General features: G+C 39.9%; 1 protein-coding gene across 1 annotated transcript; it reads left to right on the top strand.

Annotated features, from left to right (window-relative positions):
* Positions 1 to 15,782: 15,782 nt before the first annotated feature.
* Positions 15,783 to 19,491, top strand: LOC311105426 (carotenoid-cleaving dioxygenase, mitochondrial-like; the record flags this gene model as incomplete). Its single annotated transcript, XM_084147577.1, is given in 13 exon segments — positions 15,783 to 15,804; positions 16,062 to 16,263; positions 16,403 to 16,614; positions 16,720 to 16,835; positions 17,073 to 17,175; positions 17,352 to 17,489; positions 17,728 to 17,888; positions 18,049 to 18,216; positions 18,476 to 18,613; positions 18,774 to 18,956; positions 19,117 to 19,227; positions 19,328 to 19,474; positions 19,477 to 19,491. Coding segments are annotated over 13 exon segments (1,716 nt in total).
* Positions 19,492 to 26,341: the final 6,850 nt, after the last annotated feature.

Raw genomic sequence — 26,341 nt, 5'->3', positions numbered from 1 at the left:
GGGAATGTGATTAAAGAAATAAAAGCTGAAATAAATCATTCTCTACTATTATTCTGACATTTCACAATCTTAAAATAAAGTGGTGATCCTAACTGACCTAAGACAGGGAATCTTTACTAGGATTAAATGTCAGGAATTGTGAGGAACTGAGTTTAAATGTATTTGGCTAAGGTGTATGTAAACTTCCGACTTCAACTGTACTTACAGTGGGGAAAAAAAGTATTTAGTCAGCCACCAATTGTGCAAGTTCTCCCACTTAAAAAGATGAGAGAGGCCTGTAATTTTCATCATAGGTACACGTCAACTATGACAGACAAATTGAGAAAAAAAAAATCCAGAAAATCACATTGTAGGATTTTTAATGAATTTATTTGCAAATTATGGTGGAAAATAAGTATTTGGTCACCTACAAACAAGCAAGATTTCTGGCTCTCCCAGACCTGTAACTTCTTGTTTAAGAGGCTCCTCTGTCCCCCACTCGTTACCTGTATTAATGGCACCTGTTTGAACTTGTTATCAGTATAAAAGACACCTGTCCACAACCTCAAACAGTCACACTCCAAACTCCACTATGGCCAAGACCAAAGAGCTGTCAAAGGACACCAGAAACAAAATTGTAGACCTGCACCAGGCTGGGAAGACTGAATCTGCAATAGGTAAGCAGCTTGGTTTGAAGAAATCAACTGTGGGAGCAATTATTAGGAAATGGAAGACATACAAGACCACTGATAATCTCCCTCGATCTGGGGCTCCACGCAAGATCTCACCCTGTGGGGTCAAAATGATCACAAGAACGGTGAGCAAAAATCCCAGAACAACACGGGGGGACCTAGTGAATGTCCTGCAGAGAGCTGGGACCAAAGTAACAAAGCCTACCATCAGTAACACACTATGCCGCCAGGGACTCAAATCCTGCAGTGCAAGACGTGTCCCCCTGCTTAAGCCAGTACATGTCCAGGCCCGTCTGAAGTTTGCTAGAGTGCATTTGGATGATCCAGAAGAGGATTGGGAGAATGTCATATGGTCAGATGAAACCAAAATAGAACTTTTTGGTAAAAACTCAACTTGTCGTGTTTGGAGGACAAAGAATGCTGAGTTGCATCCAAAGAACACCATACCTACTGTGGAGCATGGGGGTGGAAACATCATGCTTTGGGCTGTTTTTCTGCAAAGGGACCAGGACCACTGATCCGTGTAAAGGAAAGAATGAATGGGGCCATGTATCGTGAGATTTTGAGTGAAAACCTCCTTCCATCAGCAAGGGCATTGAAGATGAAACGTGGCTGGGTCTTTCAGCATGACAATGATCCCAAACACACCGCCCGGGCAACGAAGGAGTGGCTTCGTAAGAAGCATTTCAAGGTCCTGGAGTGGCCTAGCCAGTCTCCAGATCTCAACCCCATAGAAAATCTTTGGAGGGAGTTGAAAGTCTGTGTTGCCCAGCGACAGCCCCAAAACATCACTGCTCTAGAGGAGATCTGCATGGAGGAATGGGCCAAAATACCAGCAACAGTGTGTGAAAACCTTGTGAAGACTTACAGAAAACGTTTGACCTGTGTCATTGCCAACAAAGGGTATATAACAAAGTATTGAGAAACTTTTGTTATTGACCAAATACTTATTTTCCACCATAATTTGCAAATAAATTCATTAAAAATCCTACAATGTGATTTTCTGGATTTTTTTTTCTCATTTTGTCTGTCATAGTTGACGTGTACCTATGATGAAAATTACAGGCCTCTCTCATCTTTTTATGTGGGAGAACTTGAACAATTGGTGGCTGACTAAATACTTTTTTTCCCCACTGTAGGTATATTTTAGCAATTACATTTACTTTTGATACTATTTTATTTTTATTTCACCTTTATTTAACCAGGTAAGCCAGTTGAGAACAAGTTCTCATTTACAACTGCGACCTGGCCAAGATAAAAGCAAAGCAGTGCGATAAAAACAACACAGAGTTACATATGGGGTAAACAAAACATAAAGTCAAAAATACTTTTACTCAAGTAGTATTTTACTGGGTGACTTTCACTTTTACTTGAGTCTTTTTCTATTAAGGTACCTTTACTTTTACTCAAGTATGACAATTGGGTACTTTTTCCACCACTGAGTATATGCTATTATATTCAGTTCTGTAATGTAAAATAATAATACATCATTATGTGATCTTGCTAGACTGATTCAGCTTTTATCTAACTTTACTAAATGAGCATCATTTTAGCCTAATAATAGTAAATAAGTGATGAGTAGGAATATTAGGTGTAAGCAACAGATCTTGACGATAATGGTGGTCACATATTGTTCTGGGTTCCACTGCGGAAGAGGGGGTCCGTGGAGTTTTATGAACATCAAATCAAATTGTATTGGTCGCGTAGGCCTACACATACAATATTTTGCAGATGTTATCACAGGTGCAGCAAAACACCTATGTTTCTAGCTCCAACAGTGCAGTAATACCTAACAATACACACAAATTCAAAACATTTAAATTAAGAAATATCAGAATGAGCAATTTATATATTAATAGAAAAGGTGTGTACAGCAGTATTTAGTGTCTTCAGAAAGCATTCATACCGCTTGACTCATACCGCTTGACCGCTAGTTTCTAAGCCTGAATTCTGAATGGATAAAATAGTTTTTTTTCACTCACCAATCTACACACAATACCCCATAATGACAAAGTGAAAACATGTATTTCATTTACATAAGTATTCCCATCCCTGAGTCAATACTTTGTAGAAGCACCTTCGGCAGCGATTACAGCTGTGAGTCTTTCTGGGTAAGTCTAAGAGCTTTCCACACCTGGATTGTACAATATTTGCTCATTATTATTTTCTAAATTATTCAAGCTCTGTCAAATTGGTTGTTGTTCATTGCTAGACAACCATTTTCAGGTCTTGCCATAGATTTTCAAGTAGATTTAAGTCAAAACTGTAACTCGGCCACTCAGGAACATTCACTGTCTTCTTGGTAAGCAACTCCAGTGTAGATTTGGCCTTGTGTTTTAGGTTATTGTCCTGCTAATCTCCCAGTGTCTGGTGGAAAGCAGACTGAACCAGGTTTTCCTCTAGGATGTTGCCTGTGCTTAGCTCCATTCCATTTATTTTTTATTCTGAAAAACTCCACAGTCCTTAATGATTAAAAGCATACCCATAACATGGTGCAGCCACCACTATGCTTGAAAATATGGAGAGTTGTACTCAGTAATGTGTTTTATTGGATTTTACCCAATACAGAACAAAAAAGTATTGCTTTGCCAAATTCTTAGCAGTATTACTTTAGTGCATTATTGCAAACAGGATGCATGTTTTGGAATATTTTATTCTGTACAGGCTTACTTCTTTTCACTCTGTCATTTGGGTTAGTATTATGTAGTAACTACGATGTTGTTGATTCATCCTCAGTTTTCTCCCATCACAGCCATTAAACTCTAACTGTTTTAAAGTCACCATTGGCCTCATGGAGAAATCCCAGAGCGGTTTTCTTTCTCTCCGGCAACTTAATTAGAAAAGACGCCTGTATCTTTGTAGTGACTGGGTGTATTGATAAACCATCCAACGTGTAATTAATAACTTGCTCAAAAGGGATATTCAATGTCTTTTTTTTTTCTTTTTTTTACCCATCTACCAATAGGTGCCCCTCTTTGTGAGGCATTGGAAAGCCTCCCTGGTCTTTGTGGTTGAATCTGTGTCTGAAATTCACTCCTCGACTGATGGACCTTACAGATAATTGTATGTGTGGGGTACAGAGATGAGGTAGTCATTCAAAAATCATGTTAAACACTATTATTGCACACAAACACTTATTGCACACAGAGTGAGTCCATGCAACTTATTATGTGACTTATGCACATTTTTACTCCTGAATTTATGTAAGCTTGCCATAACAAAAGGGATTGAATACTTAGACAATATATTTCAGCTTGTAAACATTTCGAAAAAGTCAAGGGGTGTTAATACTTTCTGAAGGCTCATCCTGGAGTTTTCTGTCTGTGGCAGTTCTTGTTATGTCAGATTTGGCCCGCTCATAGAGGTCAAGGCTCCTACTGACGGGCCTCTGCACATGCCTACAGTTATTCATAATTCGCGCCACCGCCAAAGAGGGAGAAGAAACCACAATTTACCTACCTATAAGTTGCTATAACTTACATATTTATTTAGTTTGTCATTCATTCATTCTATTTTTACCAGCTCTGTGTATTCTCAAATGGATCACTGCTCAGTGGATATAGCCCTTATAGACAGGTTAGATTTCTGAAGCGACACCTTTGTTCCTGCCCAGAATGTGACATCACAACAATAGTATTCACATAGAGATCCTATTACATTTCTAATTCCTAGTTCTGTGAGTGGCCTATTCATTGCTGGTCCCTCTGAGTTTATTAAGATACAGCTGTTTTCACTCAATAGCTGGTTCAGTTTATTGTTTCAAGCCTAGGCTACTCATTGTCTATTCAAAAGTCCTGGATTATAGAGCCTAAATTACTGCAAATAATCTCTTTATTGTGACAAACGTTTTTTTGTTGTTGATTAAATAGGGTTTATTTGAACTATTTTAATAGTTCCTTACTCATGATAATTCATTTGTGTGTACTTACCCCTTTAAGATCTTCCCGCGAATCTGCGCAGGAAATATATATTTATTTTTGCTCTGGTAAAATAAGTTCAGTTTTGAAAGATTTGGGCTACAGGCAGCGGTTTTCTGCATTGTAAAGGTGCAACCACGGACACAAAGCCATGCACCGTTTGTTTCAATGCAGAGGCTGTGGTACAGCTAAGCATAATCAGACTTGATTGACTGTGTTAATAGCGAAGGAAAATTCTCACAGGCGAAGTAAAATGTGCGCCCCTCAAAGGATACAAATGTAACAACTGCCTGAGAGCACCAGACTTGAAACAATGATATACACTGAGCAGTGGCGACCCGTCATTCAGGGCAGGTGGGGCAGAGTCCCTACATGTGTTATTTCATAGTTTTGATGTCTTCACTATTATTCTACAATGTAGAAAATTGTAAAAAAAAAAAAAAAAAAAAAAAAAAAAACTGGAATGAGTAGGTGTGTCCAAACGTTTGACTGGTACTATATATATATATATATATATATATATATATATATATATATATATATATATATATATATATATATATATATATATATATATATATATATATATATATTAGCACAGTCAATCAAGTCTGATTATGCTTAACTGTACCACAGCCTCTGCCATAGAAACAAACGGTGCATGGCTTTGTGTCCGTATAGTACCACACCATACTAAGTTGACAGCCTTGGGACTACAGATTTGAGTTGATCAGTTATGCTAATTATGTTCCTCACTAAAATCGGTTTCATTTCAAATTGGGTACAAAGGCACATTTGTTTTGAAAGCATGGTGTAATTTGTACCCAATTTGAAATGAAACCGATTGACAGTTGAAGTGTACCTATGATAAAAATTACAGACCTCTACATGCTTTATAAGTAGGAAAACCTGCAAAATCGGCACTGAATCAAATACTTATATATATATAAGTATATATATACACTGCTCAAAAAAATAAAGGGAACACTTAAACAACACAATGTAACTCCAAGTCAATCACACTTCTGTGAAATCAAACTGTCCACTTAGGAAGCAACACTGATTGACAATACATTTCACATGCTGTTGTGCAAATGGAATAGACAACAGGTGGAAATTATAGGCAATTAGCAAGACACCCCCAATAAAGAAGTGGTTCTGCAGGTGGTGTCCACAGACCACTTCTCAGTTCCTATGCTTCCTGGCTGATGTTTTGGTCACTTTTGAATGCTGGCGGTGCTTTCACTCTAGTGGTAGCATGAGACGGAGTCTACAACCCACACAAGTGGCTCAGGTAGTGCAGCTCATCCAGAATGGCACATCAATGCGAGCTGTGGCAAGAAGGTTTGCTGTGTCTGTCAGCGTAGTGTCCAGAGCATGGAGGCGCTACCAGGTGACAGGCCAGTACATCAGGAGATGTGGAGGAGGCCGTAGGAGGGCAACAACCCAGCAGCAGGACCGCTACCTCCGCCTTTGTGCAAGGAGGAGCAGGAGGAGCACTGCTAGAGCTCTGCAAAGTGACCTCCAGCAGGCCACAAATGTGCATATGTCTGCTCAAACGGTCAGAAACAGACTCCATGAGGGTGGTATGAGGGCCCGACGTCCACAGGTGGGGGTTGTGCTTACAGCCCAACACCGTGCAGGACGTTTGGCATTTGCCAGAGAACACCAAGATTGGCAAATTCGCCACTGGCGCCCTGTGCTCTTCACAGATGAAAGCAGGTTCACACTGAGCACATGTGACAGACGTGACAGAGTCTGGAGACGCCATGGAGAACGTTCTGCTACCTGCAACATCCTCCAGCATGACCGGTTTGGCGGTGGGTCAGTCATGGTGTGGGGTGGCATTTCTTTGGGGGGCCGCACAGCCCTCCATGTGCTCGCCAGAGGTAGCCTGACTGCCATTAGGTACCGAGATGAGATCCTCAGACCCCTTGTGAGACCATATGCTGGTGCAGTTGGCCCTGGGTTCCTCCTAATGCAAGACAATGCTAGACCTCATGTGGCTGGAGTGTGTCAGCAGTTCCTGCAAGAGGAAGGCATTGATGCTATGGACTGGCCCGCCCATTCCCCAGACCTGAATCCAATTGAGCACATCTGGGACATCATGTCTCGCTCCATCCACCAACGCCACGTTGCACCACAGACTGTCCAGGAGTTGGCGGATGCTTTAGTCCAGGTCTGGGAGGAGATCCCTCAGGAGACCATCCGCCACCTCATCAGGAGCATGCCCAGGTGTTGTAGGGAGGTCATACAGGCACGTGGAGGCCACACACACTACTGAGCCTAATTTTGACTTGTTTTAAGGACATTACATCAAAGTTGGATCAGCCTGTAGTGTGGTTTTCCACTTAAATTTTAAGGGTGACTCCAAATCCAGACCTCCATGGGTTGATAAATTTGATTTCCATTGATAATTTTTGTGTGATTTTGTTGTCAGCACATTCAACTATGTAAAGAAAAAAGTATTTAATAAGATTATTTCATTCATTCAGATCTAGGATGTGTTGTTTAAGTGTTCCCTTAATTTTTTTGAGCAGTGTGTATATATATATATATATAAATAAATAAAACGCATACATAAAATATAATTATTTAATTTATTCCTAAACAAGGCACATTTGTTTTGAAAGCATGGTGTAATTTGTACCCAATTTGAAATGAAACCGATTGAGATTATGATCAAGATGTTTCCTGTTAGGATAATGGCCATGGACACAAAAGGAAACTTTATTCCATATGTAGTTTTTTAGTGAGGAACATAATTAGCATAACTGATCAACTCAAATCTGTAGTCCCAAGGCTGTAAACGTAGTACGCTGTAAACACCATACTATGTAAATTGACATAATGATCTCTAACAGTCATGTCTGTTGTATTGACCAAAATGCCAGTTATATAGTTGGTTTGTAACTATTAAATATTTCTTACATGCTAAATAGAGGGTTTGCTATATTGTGAACATGTATTATCAAAACTCTCACTGTACAGTACACATCATATGATTTCTCATCAACCATGTGTACCGACTTACATTTCAAGATGAAATTGAGAAGATGAGAAAAGATTAAACAAAATGTTTGTTTGAGAACTAATACTTCATAAAAGTTCAATATAATAGTAGGAAACCATGATAGTTGATGATTTAAATAGCACAGCTCATCCTAAATCCAGGGAAAATAGGTTTAACTCACATTGCAATATTCCAATAACTTGCATTCAACCTATGTTCAGGAATTTATCATTACTTCAAGTTTGTAAAAAACCACTGGTTTATCTTTGCATTTATGATAATATAACATTGAGCGGTTTCACATGCATGTCCCATCAACATGACCCATGCATTATGTAATTATATACTGTAATTGTGTAGTATGGACTATGTAAGCAGAGCACAGTCCACCTATGTTATTGCATGTAAAATGTTCAGAGCGGATTCTTGATAACCTACACCAAAGATTATGTGGTCCTCTGTAGCTCAATTGGTAGAGCATGGCGCTTGTAACGCTAGGGTAGTGGGTTCGATCCCCGGGACCACCCATGCGTAAAAATTTATGCACACATGACTGGAAGTCGCTTTGGATAAAAGCGTCTGCTAAATGGCATATTATTATTATTATTATTATTATTATTATTATATATGGTTTTCCCTTTCATCTGTGCCTACACTGTATAATTCTGCGATCATAAAATCAGTGATGGGGTGACATGAGGGGAAATTGTTTATCTACCTACACCAGTTATTGCATTAACCACTTTAACATGATAGCTTACTAATGATTCCCCTCCCCGATTCTGTCACGTTTGTCTGTCAAAGCATTTGTCCTCATTTTGACTTACAATCAGACATTTCGGTTCAATTGGAGTGGGACATCGCAGTAACTGATGACATAAGTAGGCTATGGCACAGTTTGGCCTCATTCTGGAATGACTGAGCTCTGCATCTGCAGCTTTGCATATATAGTATTTCTGATGAACATCCTTGGGGACCAGAGAGCCAAAGCGGTGCGTATGAGTGATGCCACCAGACATAAGCAGTGGTGGAAAAAGTACCCAATTGTCATACTTGAGTAAAAGTAAAGATACCTTAATAGAAAATGACTCAAGTAAAAATCACCCAGTAAAATACTACTTGAGTAAGTCTAAAAGTATTTGGTTTTAAAATATACTTAAGTATCAAAAGTAAAAATCATTAAATTCCTATACAAAAGTTGATAAAAATACTTTTTTGTGCATATGGAACATTTCTGGGATTTTTATTTCCATAAAACATGGGACCAACACCTTACATGTTGCGTTTATATTTTTGTTCAAATTTGTTTACATCCCTGTTCGTGAGCATTTCTCCTTTGCCTAGATAATCCATCCACCTACCAGGTGTAGCATATCAAGAAGCTGATAAAACAGCATGATCAATACACAGGTGCACCTTATGCTGGGGACAATAAAAGGCCACTCTAAAATGTGCAGTTTTGTCACAACACAATGCCACAGAAGTCTCAAGTTGAGGGAGCGTGCAATTGGCATGCTGACTTCAGGAATGTCCACCAGAGCTGTTGCCAGATAATTGAAAGTTCATTTCTCTACCATAAGCCACCTCCAATGACGTTTTAGAGAATTTGGCAGTATGTCCAACCGGCCTCACAACCGCAGACCACGTGTAAATACGCCAGCCCAGGACCTCCACATCCGGCTTCTTCACCTGCGGGATCGTCTGAGACCAGCCAACCAGACAGCTGATGAAACTGAGGAGTATTTATGTCTGTAATAAAGCCCTTTTGTGTGGATAAACACATTCTGATTGGCTGGGCTGGCTCCCCATGGCTGCGCCCTTACCCAGTCATGTGAAATCCATAGATTAGGGCCTAATTTACTTATTTCAATTGATTGATTTCCTTATATGAACTGTAACTCTGTAAAATCGTTAAAATTGTTGCATGTTGCGTTTATATTTTTGTTCAGTATACATTTACCAAGGATGATCAAATTAACAAGGATTAACAGTGATGAGCTTTTTCAGTGATCATCCAATCTTGGAAGACTGAAAGAGTATGTTTCAATGCTGTATATAGGAATGTCTTATTGGCTAAATGAGTAAAGTCTCGAGAGTGAGACCAAACATTCCAAGCTGATAGAACGTAGTTCAAGGGTAGGTGAAGAAAGGTTCACAGAAGGTGACCACCACTGACCTGGCTCGAAAGGGAAGATGAGGACCACACAATTATGGATACATGGAGAATGGAGACATACAAACACATCTCAGGAAATTCCCTATAATACTGGCAAAGACAGCTAGAGTTCCGCTTTTAAAACAGCCTCATTCCCCAATTTCAGTGTACAGAGCTGGAGGGTATGTTCAATATTATGAGTGAATGGATTACTTTTGTAGTGGGAATTTCCTGTACTGAAATTAGCTGATTTAACCAATTATTGACAGCTAGAGATATTAAAAAATAATAATAAACCCGCTCTAAAAACACATACTCTATCAACTGAGTTGGTTAACAACTTCCAGATTGTAATACGATATTATAAACAGAATATTCACAGTTCAGTGTACTGTACTGCAGGGAAAATAACAGTAAACCTACATTTACGTGATCATGCCAGAGAAGCCATCCACTGGGCACAGACGTCAGTTCAACATACATTTTTGTCAACTAACGTCAATTCAAAGTGAAATAAACATTTAGGATAAAAGTTGAGTAAAAAAAAGAGACAGAAAATCACCAAATTCCTTTATGTTGATGACTTTTTGCAAATCCAATAAGTTTTCCACGTTGATTCAATGTCATCAGAAGGAATAACGTAAAACGTTTCTTGAAATTAAATGGAAACATTGATTCAACCAGTTTGTGCCCAGTGAGCGGGTTTATAGGATATTGTCACAGGTGTTGTTAAACCTGAGACAAAGTCAAACGCAATCAGACACAACAAACCTTATGCCAAATCAATATGCCCAACTTAGAGTTAGTTAATAACCACAACCTTAGCCAATGTGTCAGGTGCATCCACATGTTTGGATGTTTGAGTAGCCTAGTACAAACTATTGTCCTCAGTATCACCTTTATATGACCCATCTTTATGAGATGGTACAATGTCAATTTCAGTTAAGTTATTGCCTGGTTAGAGTCTGATAAGGTTCCAGGCATCCCATAATGTAACTTTTTTGTAATGGACTGAATTACTTTTAAATTACTTTTAGTTTGTTACCAAATAAAGTGAAACCACAAGTATTTTGTTAATCTCCACCTTTTCATACATCTGTCCAGTGAGGATGTGTTTGAGCTGTAACATGACATGTAATAATGATGCAAGCTTAACAGCAGCTGTGTGACCTGCTTCCTGGGGTCATCTGAGGGACACGTTCAGGTGATGCACTGTTCAGGGGTCAGTTATCATACAATCGCAGTTCTTGTTTTTGTAAGTTAACATTTACAGTTCATGACTGTAAACGTACCCTAGTCTGGAACTTCAGCACTGTGCAATTGAGGTCAACTGTTAAAAACACCCTGGCACATATTACACCAATCTCTTTGGTATTACTCTTGCCTTGACAATGTTTCAAATGGTTACATACAGTAAATTGTTCTGCAAAATATGGCCACTCCAATATTTAATAACACTGTACTGAAAAATATAATAAAAGTGTATTATAATAAAGATAACAAATATTTGATAGAATAAGGATAGGATCAACTTCAATGTCCCTGAAGCATCTTAGAAAATTGGATGAAACCTAAAAGGTGAGGAACATGACCTCCGAGATGGATATCAGTTCACATTAAGCATGCATAATAAAAAATTAAAAACTCCACATTAATTGTCTGGAAATTCTAAGCAATATCTCTGAAAATCCCCTGACACAAATAGCTGTTGTTTTATTAATAAAACAGCCTAAGGATACAGAGCTGGAGCATGTCATATTATCACTAGATGGTTTGTTCTGTTGTACTTTCCTGGTCTAGAGACACTAATAAATGAGGTCTGCTGTTTGTTCGTGGTCCTTTCCTGCAGTCTCCTGGCCTCATGGGTGGAATGTTATTAATAAACATTATTTTCTAAACACTTTTTTTTTTTTATCAACCCGTAGCGGGTTGATAGCGACAATTGATAACCTTTCAGACAAAAAAGTGCTGCATCAGAAGTATCTGTACCTTTTCAGACAGTAGAATTCTGCTCCTGCATAGAATGTTCAGTATTGTTTCCCCTGACAACAAACATTGCTGATTGATGTTCTGTTGTGTTGTTTTTTTATGGTAGGGTAGATAGATGTGTTGTTTTCTTTCTACTAAATGTATTGGTACGCCATAAATGTTATAAATTGATTTGCATTTTAAATGAGGGAAATAAGTATTTGACCACCTCTCAATCAGAAAGATTTCTGGCTCCCAGGTGTCTTTTATACAGGTAACGAGCTGAGATTAGGAGCACACTCTTAAAGGGAGTGCTCCTAATCTCAATTTGTTACCTGTATAAAAGACACCTGTACACAGAAGCAATCATTCAAATCAGATTACAAACTCTCCACCATGGCCAAAGAGCTCTCCAAGGATGTCAGGGACAAGATTGTAGACCTACACAAGGCTGGAATGGGCTACAAGACCATCGCCAAGCAGCTTGGTGAGAAGGTGACAACAGTTGGTGCGATTATTTGCAAATGGAAGAAACACAAAATAACTGTCAATCTCCCTCGCCCTGGGGCTCCATGCAAGATCTCACCTCGTGGAGTTGCAATGATCATGAGAACGGTGAGGAATCAGCCCAGAACTACACGGGAGGATCTTGTCAATGATCTCAAGGCAGCTGGGACCATAGTCACCATGAAAACAATTGGTAACACACTACGCCGTGAAGGACTGAAATCCTGCAGCGCCCGTAAGGTCCCCCTGCTCAAGAAAGCACATATACAGGCCCGTCTGAACTTTGCCAATGAACATCTGAATGATTCAGAGGAGAACTGGGTGAAAGTGTTGTGGTCAGATGAGACCAAAATGGAGCTCTTTGGCATCAACTCAACTCGCCGTGTTTGGAGGAGGAGGAATGCTGCCTATGACCCCAAGAACACCATCCCCACCGTCAAACATGGAGGTGGAAACATTATGCTTTGGGGGTGTTTTTCTGCTAAGGGGACAGGACAACTTCACCATATCAAAGGGACGATGGACGGGGCCATGTACCGTCAAATCTTGGTTGAGAACCTCCTTCCCTCAGCCAGGGCATTGAAAATAGGTTGTGGATGGGTATTCCATCAAGAAGAAGCACATTAAGGTCCTGGAGTGGCCTAGCCAGTCTCCAGACCTTAATCCCATAGCAAATCTGTGGAGGGAGCTGAAGGTTCGAGTTGCCAAACGTCAGCCTCGAAATCTTAATGACTTGGAGAAGATCTGCAAAGAGGAGTGGGACAAAATCCCTCCTGAGATGTGTGCAAACCTGGTGGCCAACTACAAGAAACGTCTGACCTCTATGATTGCCAACAAGGGTTTTGCCACCAAGTACTAAGTCATGTTTTGCAGAGGGGTCAAATACTTATTTCCCTCATTAAAATGCAAATCAATTTATAACATTTATGACATGCGTTTTTCTGGATTTCGTTGTTGTTATTCTGTCTCTCACTGTTCAAATAAATCTACCATTAAAATTATAGACTGATCATTTCTTTATCAGTGGGCAAAAGTACAAAATCAGCAGGGGATCAAATACTTTTTTCCCTCACTGTATGTACCCTTTCAGACAAACATACCATAGCCGAGGTGCTTTCAAGGCGCCACATTCCATGTCTGAAAGGGGTACATTTTTTGTTACATTTCAGTCTTCTATGATGTACAGTTGAAGTCGGAAGTTTACATACACTTAGGTTGGACTCATTAAAACTTGTTTTTCAACCACTCCACAAATTTCTTGTTAACAAACTATAGTTTTGGCAAGTCGGTTAGGACATCTACTTTATGCATGACACAAGTAATTTTTCCAACAATTGTTTACAGACAGATTATTTCACTTACAATTCCAGTGGGTCAGAAGTTTACATACACTAAGTTGACTGTGCCTTTAAACAGCTTGGAAAATTCCAGAAAATAATGTCATGGCTTTAGAAGCTTCTGATAGGCTAATTGACATCATTTGAGTCAATTGGAGGTGTACCTGTGGATGTATTTCAAAGCCTACCTTCAAACTCAGTGCCTCTTTGCTTGACATCATGGGAAAATCAAAAGAAATTAGCCAAGACCTCAAAATAAAATTGTAGACCTCCACAAGTCTGGTTCATCCTTGGGAGCAATTTCCAAACGCCTGAAGGTACCACGTTCATCTGTACAAACAATAGTACACAAGTATAAAAACCATGGGACCACGCAGCCGTCATACCACTCAGGAAGGGGACGCGTTCTGTCTCCTAGAGATGAACGTACTTTGGTGCAAAAAGTGCAACTCAATCCCAGAACAATAGCAAAGGACCTTGTGAAGATGCTGGAGGAAACAGGTACAAAAGTATCTATATCCACAGTATAACGAGTCCTAAATCGACATAACCTGAAAGGCCGCTCAGCAAGGAAGAAGCCACTGCTCCAAAACTGCCATAAAAAAGCCAGACTACGGTTTGCAACTACACATGGGGACAACGATCGTACTTTTTGGAGAAATGTCCTCTGGTCTGATGAAACAAAAATAGAACTGTTTGGCCATATGACCATCGTTATGTTTGGAGGAAAAAGGGGGGCTTGCAAGCCGAAGAACACCATCCCAACTGTGAAGCACGGGGTGGCAGCATCATGCTGTGGGGGTGCTTTGCTGCAGGAGGGACTGGTACATTTCACAAACTAGATGGCATCATGAGGAAGGAATATTAAGTGGATATATTGAAGCAACATCTCAAGACATCAGTCAGGAAGTTAAAGCTTGGTTGCAAATGGGTCTTCCAAATGGACAATGACCCCAAGCATACTTCCAAGGTTGTGGCAAAATGGCTTAAGGACAACAAAGTCAAGGTATTGGAGTGGCCATCACAAAGCCCTGACCTCAATCCTATAGAAAATGTGTGGGCAGAACTGAAAAAGCTTGTGCGAGCAAGAAGGCCTACAACCTGACTCGGTTACACCAGCTCTGTCAGGAGGAATGGGCCAAAATGCACCCAACTTATTGTGGGAAGCTTGTGGAAGGCTACCCGAAACGTTTCACTGAAGTTAAACAATTTAAAGGCAATGCTACCAAATACTAATTGAGAGTATGTAAACTTCTGACCCACTGGGAATGTGATGAAAGAAATAAAAGTTGAAATAAATCATTCTCTCTACTATTATTCTGACATTTCACATTCTTAAAATAAAGTGGTGAACCTAACTGACCTAAGACAGGGGATTTTTACTAGGATTAAATGTCAGGAATTGTGAAAAACTGAGTTTAAATGTATTTGGCTAAGGTGTATGTAAACATCCGACTTCAACTGTATATAAAGTGTAATATTGGGATGCCAACTTGAAGTTGAATACATTCAACTCTTTATCTGACATGGTACAGGTGTCTCCTTTTTTTAAAGCCCATAACCATGTGTGTGGGGTGTATACTTTTGTTTCAAAGTACATTTGTTTAAGACTACCAAGAAACACTGTGTGACCCTGATTTAGCCCACTGCAGTAAAAGGTTAAATAACAAATAATGTACACATATCTCTTAAATATACAGATAGCTAATGAACCTGCTCCAAAATATCATGTCCTATACAGCGTAGGTGCTGCTGTGTTAGTTTACAACTTCTGGAGCCGATCCAGAGATCATACCCATGATTGGGTTATCAGAGTCCTTTTTTGACCACAGGAAGATGTATGGGGGTGGGGGTGCAGCGATTTTTAGCTGATGGGGAAATACAGGACTAGTAGAGGCCAAGTGCACTACTTTTGTGAGAAATGTATATTACTTTCTTAATATATTTTTTAGATCAATTTTTCAGGGGGTGCTGCAGCACCCTCAGCACCCCTACGTCCTGCGGCTATGCTTACAGAACTTCTGTTTGCAAAGACTTATGCAAGAACCACCACGTGGTCTAAAGGGTTGTGCTACAGTATAAAGCTCAGCCTGTTACAATAAGCAGCACACAGGAGCTTCACATGAGAAGAGTCCTATCACTTGCACTCCCTTCCGCAAGAACCTGCACTCCCTTCAAGCAAGACAGCCTCAGACATTCTTAATCCTGACAACAATGTCACCTCCAAGCACTACAGGTAAGTCGATGTTCTCCAAAGAGGGTTAAAGCATTTTGCAGTGTTACATTGCCTAATTTATTTTCATCTCAACTTTAAAACATATTACTATTCAGTTTGTAAAAAAAATGTCTAAAGAGTAATTTATTGTAGGCCTATTAATCCCCATAAGCTCCTTTAATACAATGTCTAGTTCTGCGATGATATCTACCTGCTGTTTTGCTTTGTAGGTCTTCAGGTGTTTGAGTAATAATATTGTCTGGACTTTTTCCTTGCAGACCTGAAAAAGACTAGGTCAAATAAGAATAAGGATCATCATTACACAGACGTGCACGGCCTGCCATGCATTGAGAAGATCGTGGCCTCTGTGGATGAGACCCCAGAGGCCATCACCACTAATATCAGTGGAACTATCCCAGAGTGGATTAGTGGCAATTTCCTCAGAAACGGACCAGGAAAGTTTGAGATTGGTAATAATAAGTGAGTATATTTTAACAAGCTATATACGTTTGACCAGAATCAGACGAGGTGTAAATAACTATTGCTGCATATATGAAATGATTCACTGTAGGTCTCACCATGTCAAAGTACTATATTAAATATTAATTCCGCTTCTCAGATTCAACCACTGGTTTGATGGAATGGCCCTCCTGCATCAGTTCAAAATCGCGGGCGGCCAGGTGACCTACAAGAGCCGCTTCCTGGGCAGTGACTGCTACATGGCTAACAAGGAGAGCAGCCGCATCGTTGTGTCTGAATTCGGGACTGTGGCCATGCCAGACCCCTGCAAGAACTTCTTCCAGCGCTTTCTATCCCGGTTCGAACTGCCAAGTGAGTTTACAGTTTGAGAGTTTGAGGTCAAAGTGTGGAGAATATATGACAGACAGAATTGATTTGCGTTGTGCTAATCACATGAAAACTGTCTTTGGTCCACAGAAGCGTCAGATAATGACAATGTGAGCTTTGTGACGTACAAGGGTGATTACTACGTGAGCACGGAGACAAACTTCATGCACAAGGTGGACCCTGAGACGCTTGAAACAAAGGAAAAGGTAGGCCTTGGTTAATAATATATTGCATCGGAGCTACTAGTGTGCAGCTTTTCCTTTCCTTTTTAAAGGCCTACACACACTACCTACAGTAGCCTACATACAGTTCAAAGAGTTCCATTCAGTCTAAACAAATAACAAAATGTTTGTTGAAATATTTCATAAGAGACCTATTGCATTATGGGATAGCATGATTGAAGGCCTATCAAAACATTTCATTTTTGTTGATGCTCTCAACAGGTGGACTGGAGCAAATTCATCGCTGTCAATGGAGCCACTGCCCACCCCCACACAGAACCTGATGGTACAACATACAACATGGGGAATTCTTACTCTGCTAAAGGTAAGTAAGGAACTAGCCCCTGCCCTTTCACTAACCACCTTCACTAAAGTCTAACATGTATTACATATTAAGAATGACAAAACACAAACCTCTTAAACCTGAAATCTGCAAGCGAAAATTGGCCAAAAGGTCAGTTTTCCAGGTTCCAAATAAAACCAAATCGGTCATTTTTTCAGGTGCAATTTACAATATCATCCGCGTGCCTCCGACAAAGACAATGCCAGCAAACCCAGAGGAAACCCTGGAGGGAGCTACTGTGGTCTGTTCTATTCCCTCAGTGGACAAGGCAAAACCATCATACTACCACAGCTTTGGTGAGCAGACCACACAATGCCTCCACAGGCTCCATAGCTAATGACACATTTAATGAAAACAGCCCCTTATGTAAACCCTCTCACCAGTAGATGGCTCACTCACCCAACCATCTTCAAAGCAGAATGGTCATGTTTTATCCTTTTGTTAATCCGAATGCACAACAATGATCCATCAATACTGATATGATCTGACTCAACTCCAAGAGTGGCAATTGATATACTGCTCATTCGATTTCAGCAATGTCGGAGAATTACGTGGTGTTTATTGAGCAGCCTATCAAAATGGACCTCTTGAAGATTGTGACAGGCAAGCTGAGAGGAAAGGGTATCAGCGATGGGATCTACTGGGACCCTAAACTTGAGACCATCTTTCATTTGATTAACAAGCAGACAGGCAAGGTAAGACCTTGGTATAGAACACCCTTGAATTCTTGGAGTCTCTCAATTAGTTTTGGTAAATGACAAGCCAGGAATGAGACAAAGTATACTAAGCCTACAGTAATTGCTTGTAAGTTATACATTTAATTTCTGATGACTGACATCCTTTATTCTCTTCCAGCTCAACTCAGTCAAGTATCACGCCAAAGCGCTGTCCACGTTCCACCAGATCAACGCCTGGGAGGAGGATGGCTTCCTGGTTATGGACCTCTGTGCCGCAGACGATGGCAAAGCCATCAACAACTACATGGTTCAGAGCATGCGCAAGTCAGGAGAGGCTCTGGACGAGGTTAGTATCAGTCTAAATTGAAGGGTATAACAATTCATAACTTTAATGAATAATCATTAATGAACTATTTAGAAATACTAACTACAAATACATATTTCATTATTTGTAAACATTTATATGCATTAGAATTCTGAAGCATTTATCATTTATAATGGCTTGTCCATTACAGTTATAAGTGTAACCAGCTGAAGTCACTAGGATCAGGAATCCTACGTGTGAACGGCTTGAGGTTGAAAATATGTTTCTTTGTTCAAATTAGGTGTATAACACTATGTGCAGAGTTTTCCCCCGGCGATTTGTCTTGCCTCTCAACGTGGACAAGGAGACACCCTGTGGGCAAAATCTGAACACACGCCCCGACAGTACCGCCACTGCCACCAAGACTGCTAAGGACAAAGTGCGTGTACAATAATCATGCACAAATCTTCTGTTATAAATCACTGCTGATATACATTAAAATTTCCAATCAAGTTCATTAAAAAAAAAGGTTATGTGATTACCCTCCACATTATGTGAATATTCACTATCAGAGCCTCATTAACTCTCGCTCTCTGCAGGTCTTCTGTACACATGAGGATCTGCACGATGAGGAACTCCATAAGTACGGTGGTCTCGAGTTCCCACAAATCAACTATGCAAAGTACAACACCAAATCATATCGCTACTTCTACGGTTGCGGTTTCAGACATCTGGTAGGCGACACTCTCATCAAGATGGACCTCCATAGCAAAAAAATGAAGGTTGGTTCAGTTATATTTATTCTTCCTTCAATTTTAAAAACAAGAATATCTGCATTAGTAACACAGTACTCTATTGCAATGAGTGATGTAGGCCTAGGTAATATTTGGCAGTTTGATGTTAGGAAATTCAATGCTGAACTTCACACTGCTGTGCTTTAAGGTGTGGGAGCATCCTGGAATGTACCCTTCAGAGCCTGTCTTTGTACCCTTGCCTGGCGCTACAGAAGAGGATGACGGTGTCATTATGTCTGTGGTCATCACTCCAAATAAGGTCAGTTCCCCTTTAAACACCAATGCCCGTTGGTTAACAATTGTTGCACTCCTAACTCCCAATGTCAGCCTCCTAATGTAAACATGTTCCCCTTCTCCAGGACAAGAGCACATTCCTGTTGGTTTTGGATGCCAAGACATTCGAAGAGTTGGGCAGAGCTGAGGTGCCTGTGAACATTCCCTATGGTTTCCATGGGACATTCAACTCAACTATGACTCATAGGCATCTATCAGAAAAAAACTTAGGTGAGGCCCATCAGAGTAACACAAAGCCATGAATTATACTGTGTTCTTCATCTTTCATTTCTTGCCAAGTATACAGTGGGGGAAAAAAGTATTTAGTCAGCCACCAATTGTGCAAGTTCTCCCCCTTAAAAAGATGAGAGAGGCCTGTAATTTTCATCATAGGTACACGTCAACTATGACAGACAAATTGAGGGGAAAAAAATCCAGAAAATCACATTGTAGGATTTTTTATGAATTTATTTGCAAATTATGGTGGAAAATAAGTATTTGGTCACCTACAAACAAGCAAGATTTCTGGCTCTCACAGACCTGTAACTTCTTCTTTAAGAGGCTCCTCTGTCCTCCACTCGTTACCTGTATTAATGGCACCTGTTTGAACTTGTTATCAGTATAAAAAGACACCTGTTCACAACCTCAAACAGTCACACTCCAAACTCCACTATGGCCAAGACCAAAGAGCTGTCAAAGGACACCAGAAACAAAATTGTAGACCTGCACCAGGCTGGGAAGACTGAATCTGCAATAGGTAAGCAGCTTGGCTTGAAAAAATCAACTGTGGGAGCAATTATTAGGAAATGGAAGACATACAAGACCACTGATAATCTCCCTCGATCTGGGGCTCCACGCAAGATCTCACCCCGTGGAGTCAAAATGATCACAAGAACGGTGAGCAAAAATCCCAGAACCACACGGGGGGACCTAGTGAATGACCTGCAGAGAGCTGGGACCAAAGTAACAAAGCCTACCATCACTAACACACTACGCCGCCAGGGACTCAAATCCTGCAGTGCCAGACGTGTCCCCCTGCTTAAGCCAGTACATGTCCAGGCCCGTCTGAAGTTTGCTAGAGTGCATTTGGATGATCCAGAAGAGGATTGGGAGAATGTCATATGGTCAGATGAAACCATAATAACTTTTTGGTAAAAACTCAACTCGTCGTGTTTGGAGGACAAAGAATGCTGAGTTGCATCCAAGAACACCATACCTACTGTGAAGCATGGGGGTGAAAACATCATGCTTTGGGGCTGTTTTTCTGCAAAGGGACCAGGACGACTGATCCGTGTAAAGGAAAGAATGAATGGGGCCATGTATCGTGAGATTTTGAGTGAAAACCTCCTTCCATCAGCAAGGGCATTGAAGATGAAACGTGGCTGGGTCTTTCAGCATGACAATGATCCCAAACACCCGGGCAACGAAGGAGTGGCTTCGTAAGAAGCATTTCAAGGTCCTGGAGTGGCCTAGTCAGTCTCCAGATCTCAACCCCATAGAAAATCTTTGGAGGGAGTTGAAAGTCCGTGTTGCCCAGCGACAGCCCCAAAACATCACTGCTCTAGAGGAGATCTGCATGGAGGAATGGGCCAAAATACCAGCAACAGTGTGTGAAAACTTACAGAAAATGTTTGACCTGTGTCATTGCCAACAAAGGGTATATAACAAAGTATTGAGAAACTTTTGTTATTGACCAAATACTTATTTTCCACCATAATTTGCAAATAAATTCATAAAAAATCCTACAATGTGATTTTAGGAGAAAAAAAATCTCATTTTGTCTGTCATAGTTGACGTGTACCTATGATGAAAATTACAGGCCTCTCTCATCTTTTTAAGTGGGAGAACTTGTACAATTGGTGGCTGACTAAATACTTTTTTCCCCCACTGTATCCTTTCTGATGATTGACTGGATAGCCATCAAAGCACATTATTGTGAAGTTTACTTTAAAGCACTGAAAAACTTGTTAGTTCCATGCCAACAAACAAAATGTTTCATGTTCTTAAATAACTGTATTTTTGTAAGATTTATGTCCACGCCTGTTTTGTGAATATATCAATCCTCTATATAACCAACTTATAATAAAAATATGTATTAAGAAAATCCATGGGCACATTTTTTATAATTTGGTTCACTCCCCACCAAAAGGCTCATATTTAATCTTTCAAAAATAGTGAAATATACAGTGCCTTGCAAAAATATTCACCCCCCCTTGGCGTTTTTCGTATTTTGTTGCATTACAACCTGTAATTTACAACCTGTAATTTAAATGGATTTTTATTTGGATTTAATGTAATAGACATACACAAAATAGTCAAAATTGGTGAAGTGAAAAAAATAACTTGTTTCAAAAAATTCTACAAAATAAATAATGGAAAAGTGGTGCATGCATATGTATTCACCCCCTTTGCTATGAAGCCCCTAAATAAGATCTGGTGCAACCAATTACCTTCAGAAGTCACATAATTAGTTAAATAAAGTACAATCTAAGTGTCACATGATCTCATATATATATACACACACACACACCTGTTCTGAAAGGCCCCAGAGTCTGCAACACCACCAAGCAAGCGGCACCATGAAGACCAAGGAGCTCTCCAAGCAGGTTAGGGACAAAGTTGTGGAGAAGTACAGATCAGGGTTGGGTTATAAAAAAATATCTATAACTTTGAACATCCCACGGAGCACCATTATTTAAAAAAATTGAAGTAATATGGCATGTGCCAAGCTTATAGAGACATACCCCAAGAGACTTGCAGCTGTAATTGCTGCAAAAGGTGGCTCTACAAAGTATTGTCTTTGGGGGGGGAGTGAATAGTTATGCACGCTCAAGTTCTGTTTGTTTCACAAGAAAAAAATATTTTGCATCTTCAAAGTGGTAGGCATGTTGTGTAAATCAAATGATACAAACCCCCAAAAAATCCATTTTAATTCCAGGTTGTAAGGCAACAAAATAGGAAAAATGCCAAGGGGGGTGAATACTTCCGCAAGCCACTGTAGGTTATGATAACACCACACAATATTCCATGTGATACACAGATGAATTAGTCCTACAGTCTGAACGGAATCCATTGACTCTTGTGACCGTCTTGTGGTCACACACACACACACAACACAGTTCATTTCCTGATTGGTAATGGTTAGGCTATATTTCACTGCCTCAAGTCAAAAAGATAATTGATTTTATACATTTTCAAAGACGAGTGCTTACTTTTAGATATTGCATACACTGAAACGTCAATCTTTTTAACCTATTTATTGTCTACAGTATTCCCAGTGCTTAAATATAAAGAAATAGCTCATTTATAAAGAAATGAACCACAATGACACTCACATTGTGTCTACCAGTGTGGGATAAAGAGTGAGGACAGTCAACATAAAAAGCATACATACAGGTCAAAATAAAAGTACTGACATGTTACTGATTGAGCTCCATGAGGAAATATTTACAAATGTCTGTAGCACATAGGCCTATGTAGCTAGTCTATCCCTGCAGTTTGTCAGAAATGATAGCCAAGGTACGCCTCAAGTGATCTTTCTTCTCTTTCAGGTGTGACTCCAAGTTTCTGGCCTCCATCAATATGTCTTCCAACTCCCTAACTTGTGAGGCATCTATTGCAGCCCTCTCACTGTAGGAAACAAAGTCATTATGTATGATGGACATGACGGTGTGTACAGATGATTTCAAGAAAAGCATATTCACCTAATGCTTGTTTATCATAACAAAAAACAATGTGTGTATGCAGTATGCTTGCCTGCGCACTTAAAGTAATATGTGATGTGGGCTAAGCACTGAAATTTAAACTCCAAAATGTGGTCTGACATTAGGAAGAACGGAATGAAAACCTGTTCTCAACATGTTTGTCACGTTACCTTTGTTGTACCTACCTCAACACTTCAGAGTATTTGGAAAATAGCATGTTGACCTCTCTATTTGCACCTAGCATTTGAAGTAAAATAAAAAGAGCAGTAATGTCAATTGCTCTGTATCAAACACATATTTAAAAAATATACAGTACCAATCAAAAGACTGGACACAACTACTCATTCAAGGGTTCTTCTTTATTTTTACTATTTTCTACATTGTAGGAAAGAAAGTGTTAAACAAATCAAAATATATTTTTTATTTGAGATTTTTATAGCCACCCTTTGCCTTGATGACAGTTTTGCACACTCTTGGCATTCTCTGAACCAGCTTCACCTGGAATGCTTTTCCAACAGTCTTGAAGGAGTTCCCACATATGCTGAGCACTTGTTGGCTGCTTTTCCTTCACTCTGCTGTCCAACTCATCCCAAACCATCTCAATTGGGTTGAGGTCGGGGGATTGTGGAGGCCAGGTCATCTGATGCAGCACTCCATCACTCTCCTTGGTCAAATAGCCCTTACACAGCCTGGAGGTGTGTTTTGAGTCATTGTCCTGTTGAAAAACAAATGATAATCCCACTAAGCACAAACCAGTTGGGATGTCGTATCGCTGCACAATGCTGTGGTAGCTATGCTGGTTAAGTGTGCCTTGAATTCTAAATAAATCACAGACAGTGTCACCAGCAAAGCACCCCCACACCATCACACCTCCTCCTCCATGCTTCACAGTGGGAACCACACATGCAGATTATAATTTTTTTTTTATATATTTTAAAAAATTGTCATTTAGCAGACGCTCTTATCCAGAGCGACTTACAGGAGCAATCTGTTCACCTACTCTGCGTCTCACAAAGACACGGCGGTTGGAAGCAAAAATCTCAAATTTGGACTCTTCAGACCAAAGGACAGATTTCCACCTGTCTAATGTCAATTTCTCGTGTTTCTTGACCCAAGCAAGTCTCTTCTTCTTCTTGTCCTTTAGTAGTGGTTTCTTTGCAGCAATTCAACCATGAAGGCCTGATTCACGCAGTCTCATCTGAACAGTTGATGTTGAGATGTGGCTGTTACCTGAACTCTGTGAAGCATTTATTTGGGCTGCAATCTGAGGTGCAGTTAACTCTACTTAATTTATAATCTGCAGCAGAGGTAACTCTTGGTCTTCCTTTCCTTTGGCGGTCCTCATAAGAGCCAGTTTCATCATAGCGCTTGATGTTTTTTGCGACTACACTTTCAATTTTCCATATTGACTGATCTTCATGTCTTAAAGTAATGATGGACTGTCATTTCTATTTGCTTATTTGAGCTGTTCTTGCCATAATATGGACTTGGTCTTTTACCAAATAGGGCTATCTTCTGTATACCACCCCTACCTTGTCACAACACAACTGATTGGCTCAAACGCATTAAGAAGGAAAGAAATTGTAAATGTAAAATGTAAATGTAAATTCCACAAATTAACTTTTAACAAGGCACACCTGTTAATTGAAATGCATTCCAGGTGAAGCTGGTTGAGAGAATGCCAAGAGTGTGCAAAGCTGTCATCAACGCAAAGGGTGGCTACTTTGAAGAATCTCATAAAATATATTTTGATATATAACATATATTGTTTAACTACATGATTCCATGTGTTATTTCATTGTTTTGATGTCTTCACTATTATTCTTCAATGTATAAAATAGTAAAAATAAAGAAAAACCCTGGAATGAGTAGGTGTGTCCACACTTTTGACTGGTACTGTATGTATGTATATATATATATTACATTACATGCCATTTACCAGACAATTGTATCCATAGCAACTTAGTCATAAGTGCATACATTTTACTTAAGGGCGGTTCCAGGAATTGAACCCACTATCCTGGCGTTGCAAGCGCCACACTACTTCATTCTGAACTACATTCGATTGTTAGATATATTATTTCTTTTAAAATGGTATCAATTGAGCCAAACATTTATCATTCTGATCTATGAAACAGAGAGATACAAATTATTCCTAACGCAAATGTGTGCATACCTGCAAGTGCAGCCTCAAACAAACCTGAAGAGATTGAAGCTGGTGTTTTACCACTGTGCGCTTTTTTGTTTTTTGCTGGAGAATTGTCACAATATGCAGATGTTTGTTCAACCTATTGCAATGAAAGAGAAAAGACAACTCAAATTCTACAACACAATCAATATGGATTTGCATGGACTAGCTAATAAATGGAAATGGATATGTCTGAGTTGAGAACAGATTGAAATACGTAAATTAGCTAGGCTATCCCAATGGTGGATGGAAGACATGTTTTTCTAATGGCCCTGGGGAGTTTATGTACTTTTACAGCAGATGACATCAAAACTGCAGCATTTCCTGACCTCTTGTGACAATTTTGGTTTTGGGCCTTTGTTGTCCATTCCCCTCCCTGTCGGTGGCATCGGTCACTTAAAAGTTTCTCACTGCTTGCTAAAGTTACGTGGAGATATGTGTAGTTAGCTACAATGGCTGATGCGAAACTGCATTTTAACACCGTGTAACATGCTAACGTTAGGTAATGTTTCTGCGCCTGTCTAACTGAACAATTGCAGCTAACTAACAATATTCTATCGGCTGCAGAATCAGCACAGATGACCTCAACTAGCAAACACTGCTAACGTAGCTAGCTAACGTTTGGTTAGCCAACGGTAGCTGGCAGGGCCTTATCGCTAGTTAGCTAGCATTTTTTTATAGCTTAAACATATCCTTAATTTATTTCAAGGTAATCTATCAAGGTAATTTACAAAAATGCGTTATGTAAAATTGATTAGCTTGCTACCTAAAACATTTGAAAAGTGGACTTACTTTTGCGTATCCGTTTGGTTTGCAAATTCGAATTCCGAGTGTTTTGCGCGAGCCAATCAGAAAGTTCCATCAATTTCACCAACCTGGGCAGCCTACTGTTCAAACTATTATGATCTACCGCCACCTACTGTCTTCTTTTACATTTTAGTCATTTAGCAGACGTTCTTATCCAGAGCGACTTAGAGCAGTTAGTGAGTGCATAAATTGGAGACGAACCCACAACCCTGGCGTTGCAAGCGCCATGCTCTACCAACTGAGCTACAGGGGACTTCTTCTTCTTCTTCTGTGGGTTTTATGGCGGACTACAACCCAAAAAGGTGTATTGCCACCTCATTTTACATTTTAGTCATTTAGCAGACACTCTTATCCAGAGCGACTTACAGATAGCGCATACATTATTTTATCGAACCCACAAC

This window comes from Coregonus lavaretus (genome assembly GCF_964263955.1).
Source record: "Coregonus lavaretus genome assembly, chromosome: 30".
Classification (NCBI taxonomy): Eukaryota; Metazoa; Chordata; class Actinopteri; order Salmoniformes; family Salmonidae; genus Coregonus; species Coregonus lavaretus.
The sequence above is the reverse complement of the archived record's forward strand: the minus strand, read 5'-3'. Positions and strand labels throughout refer to the sequence as shown.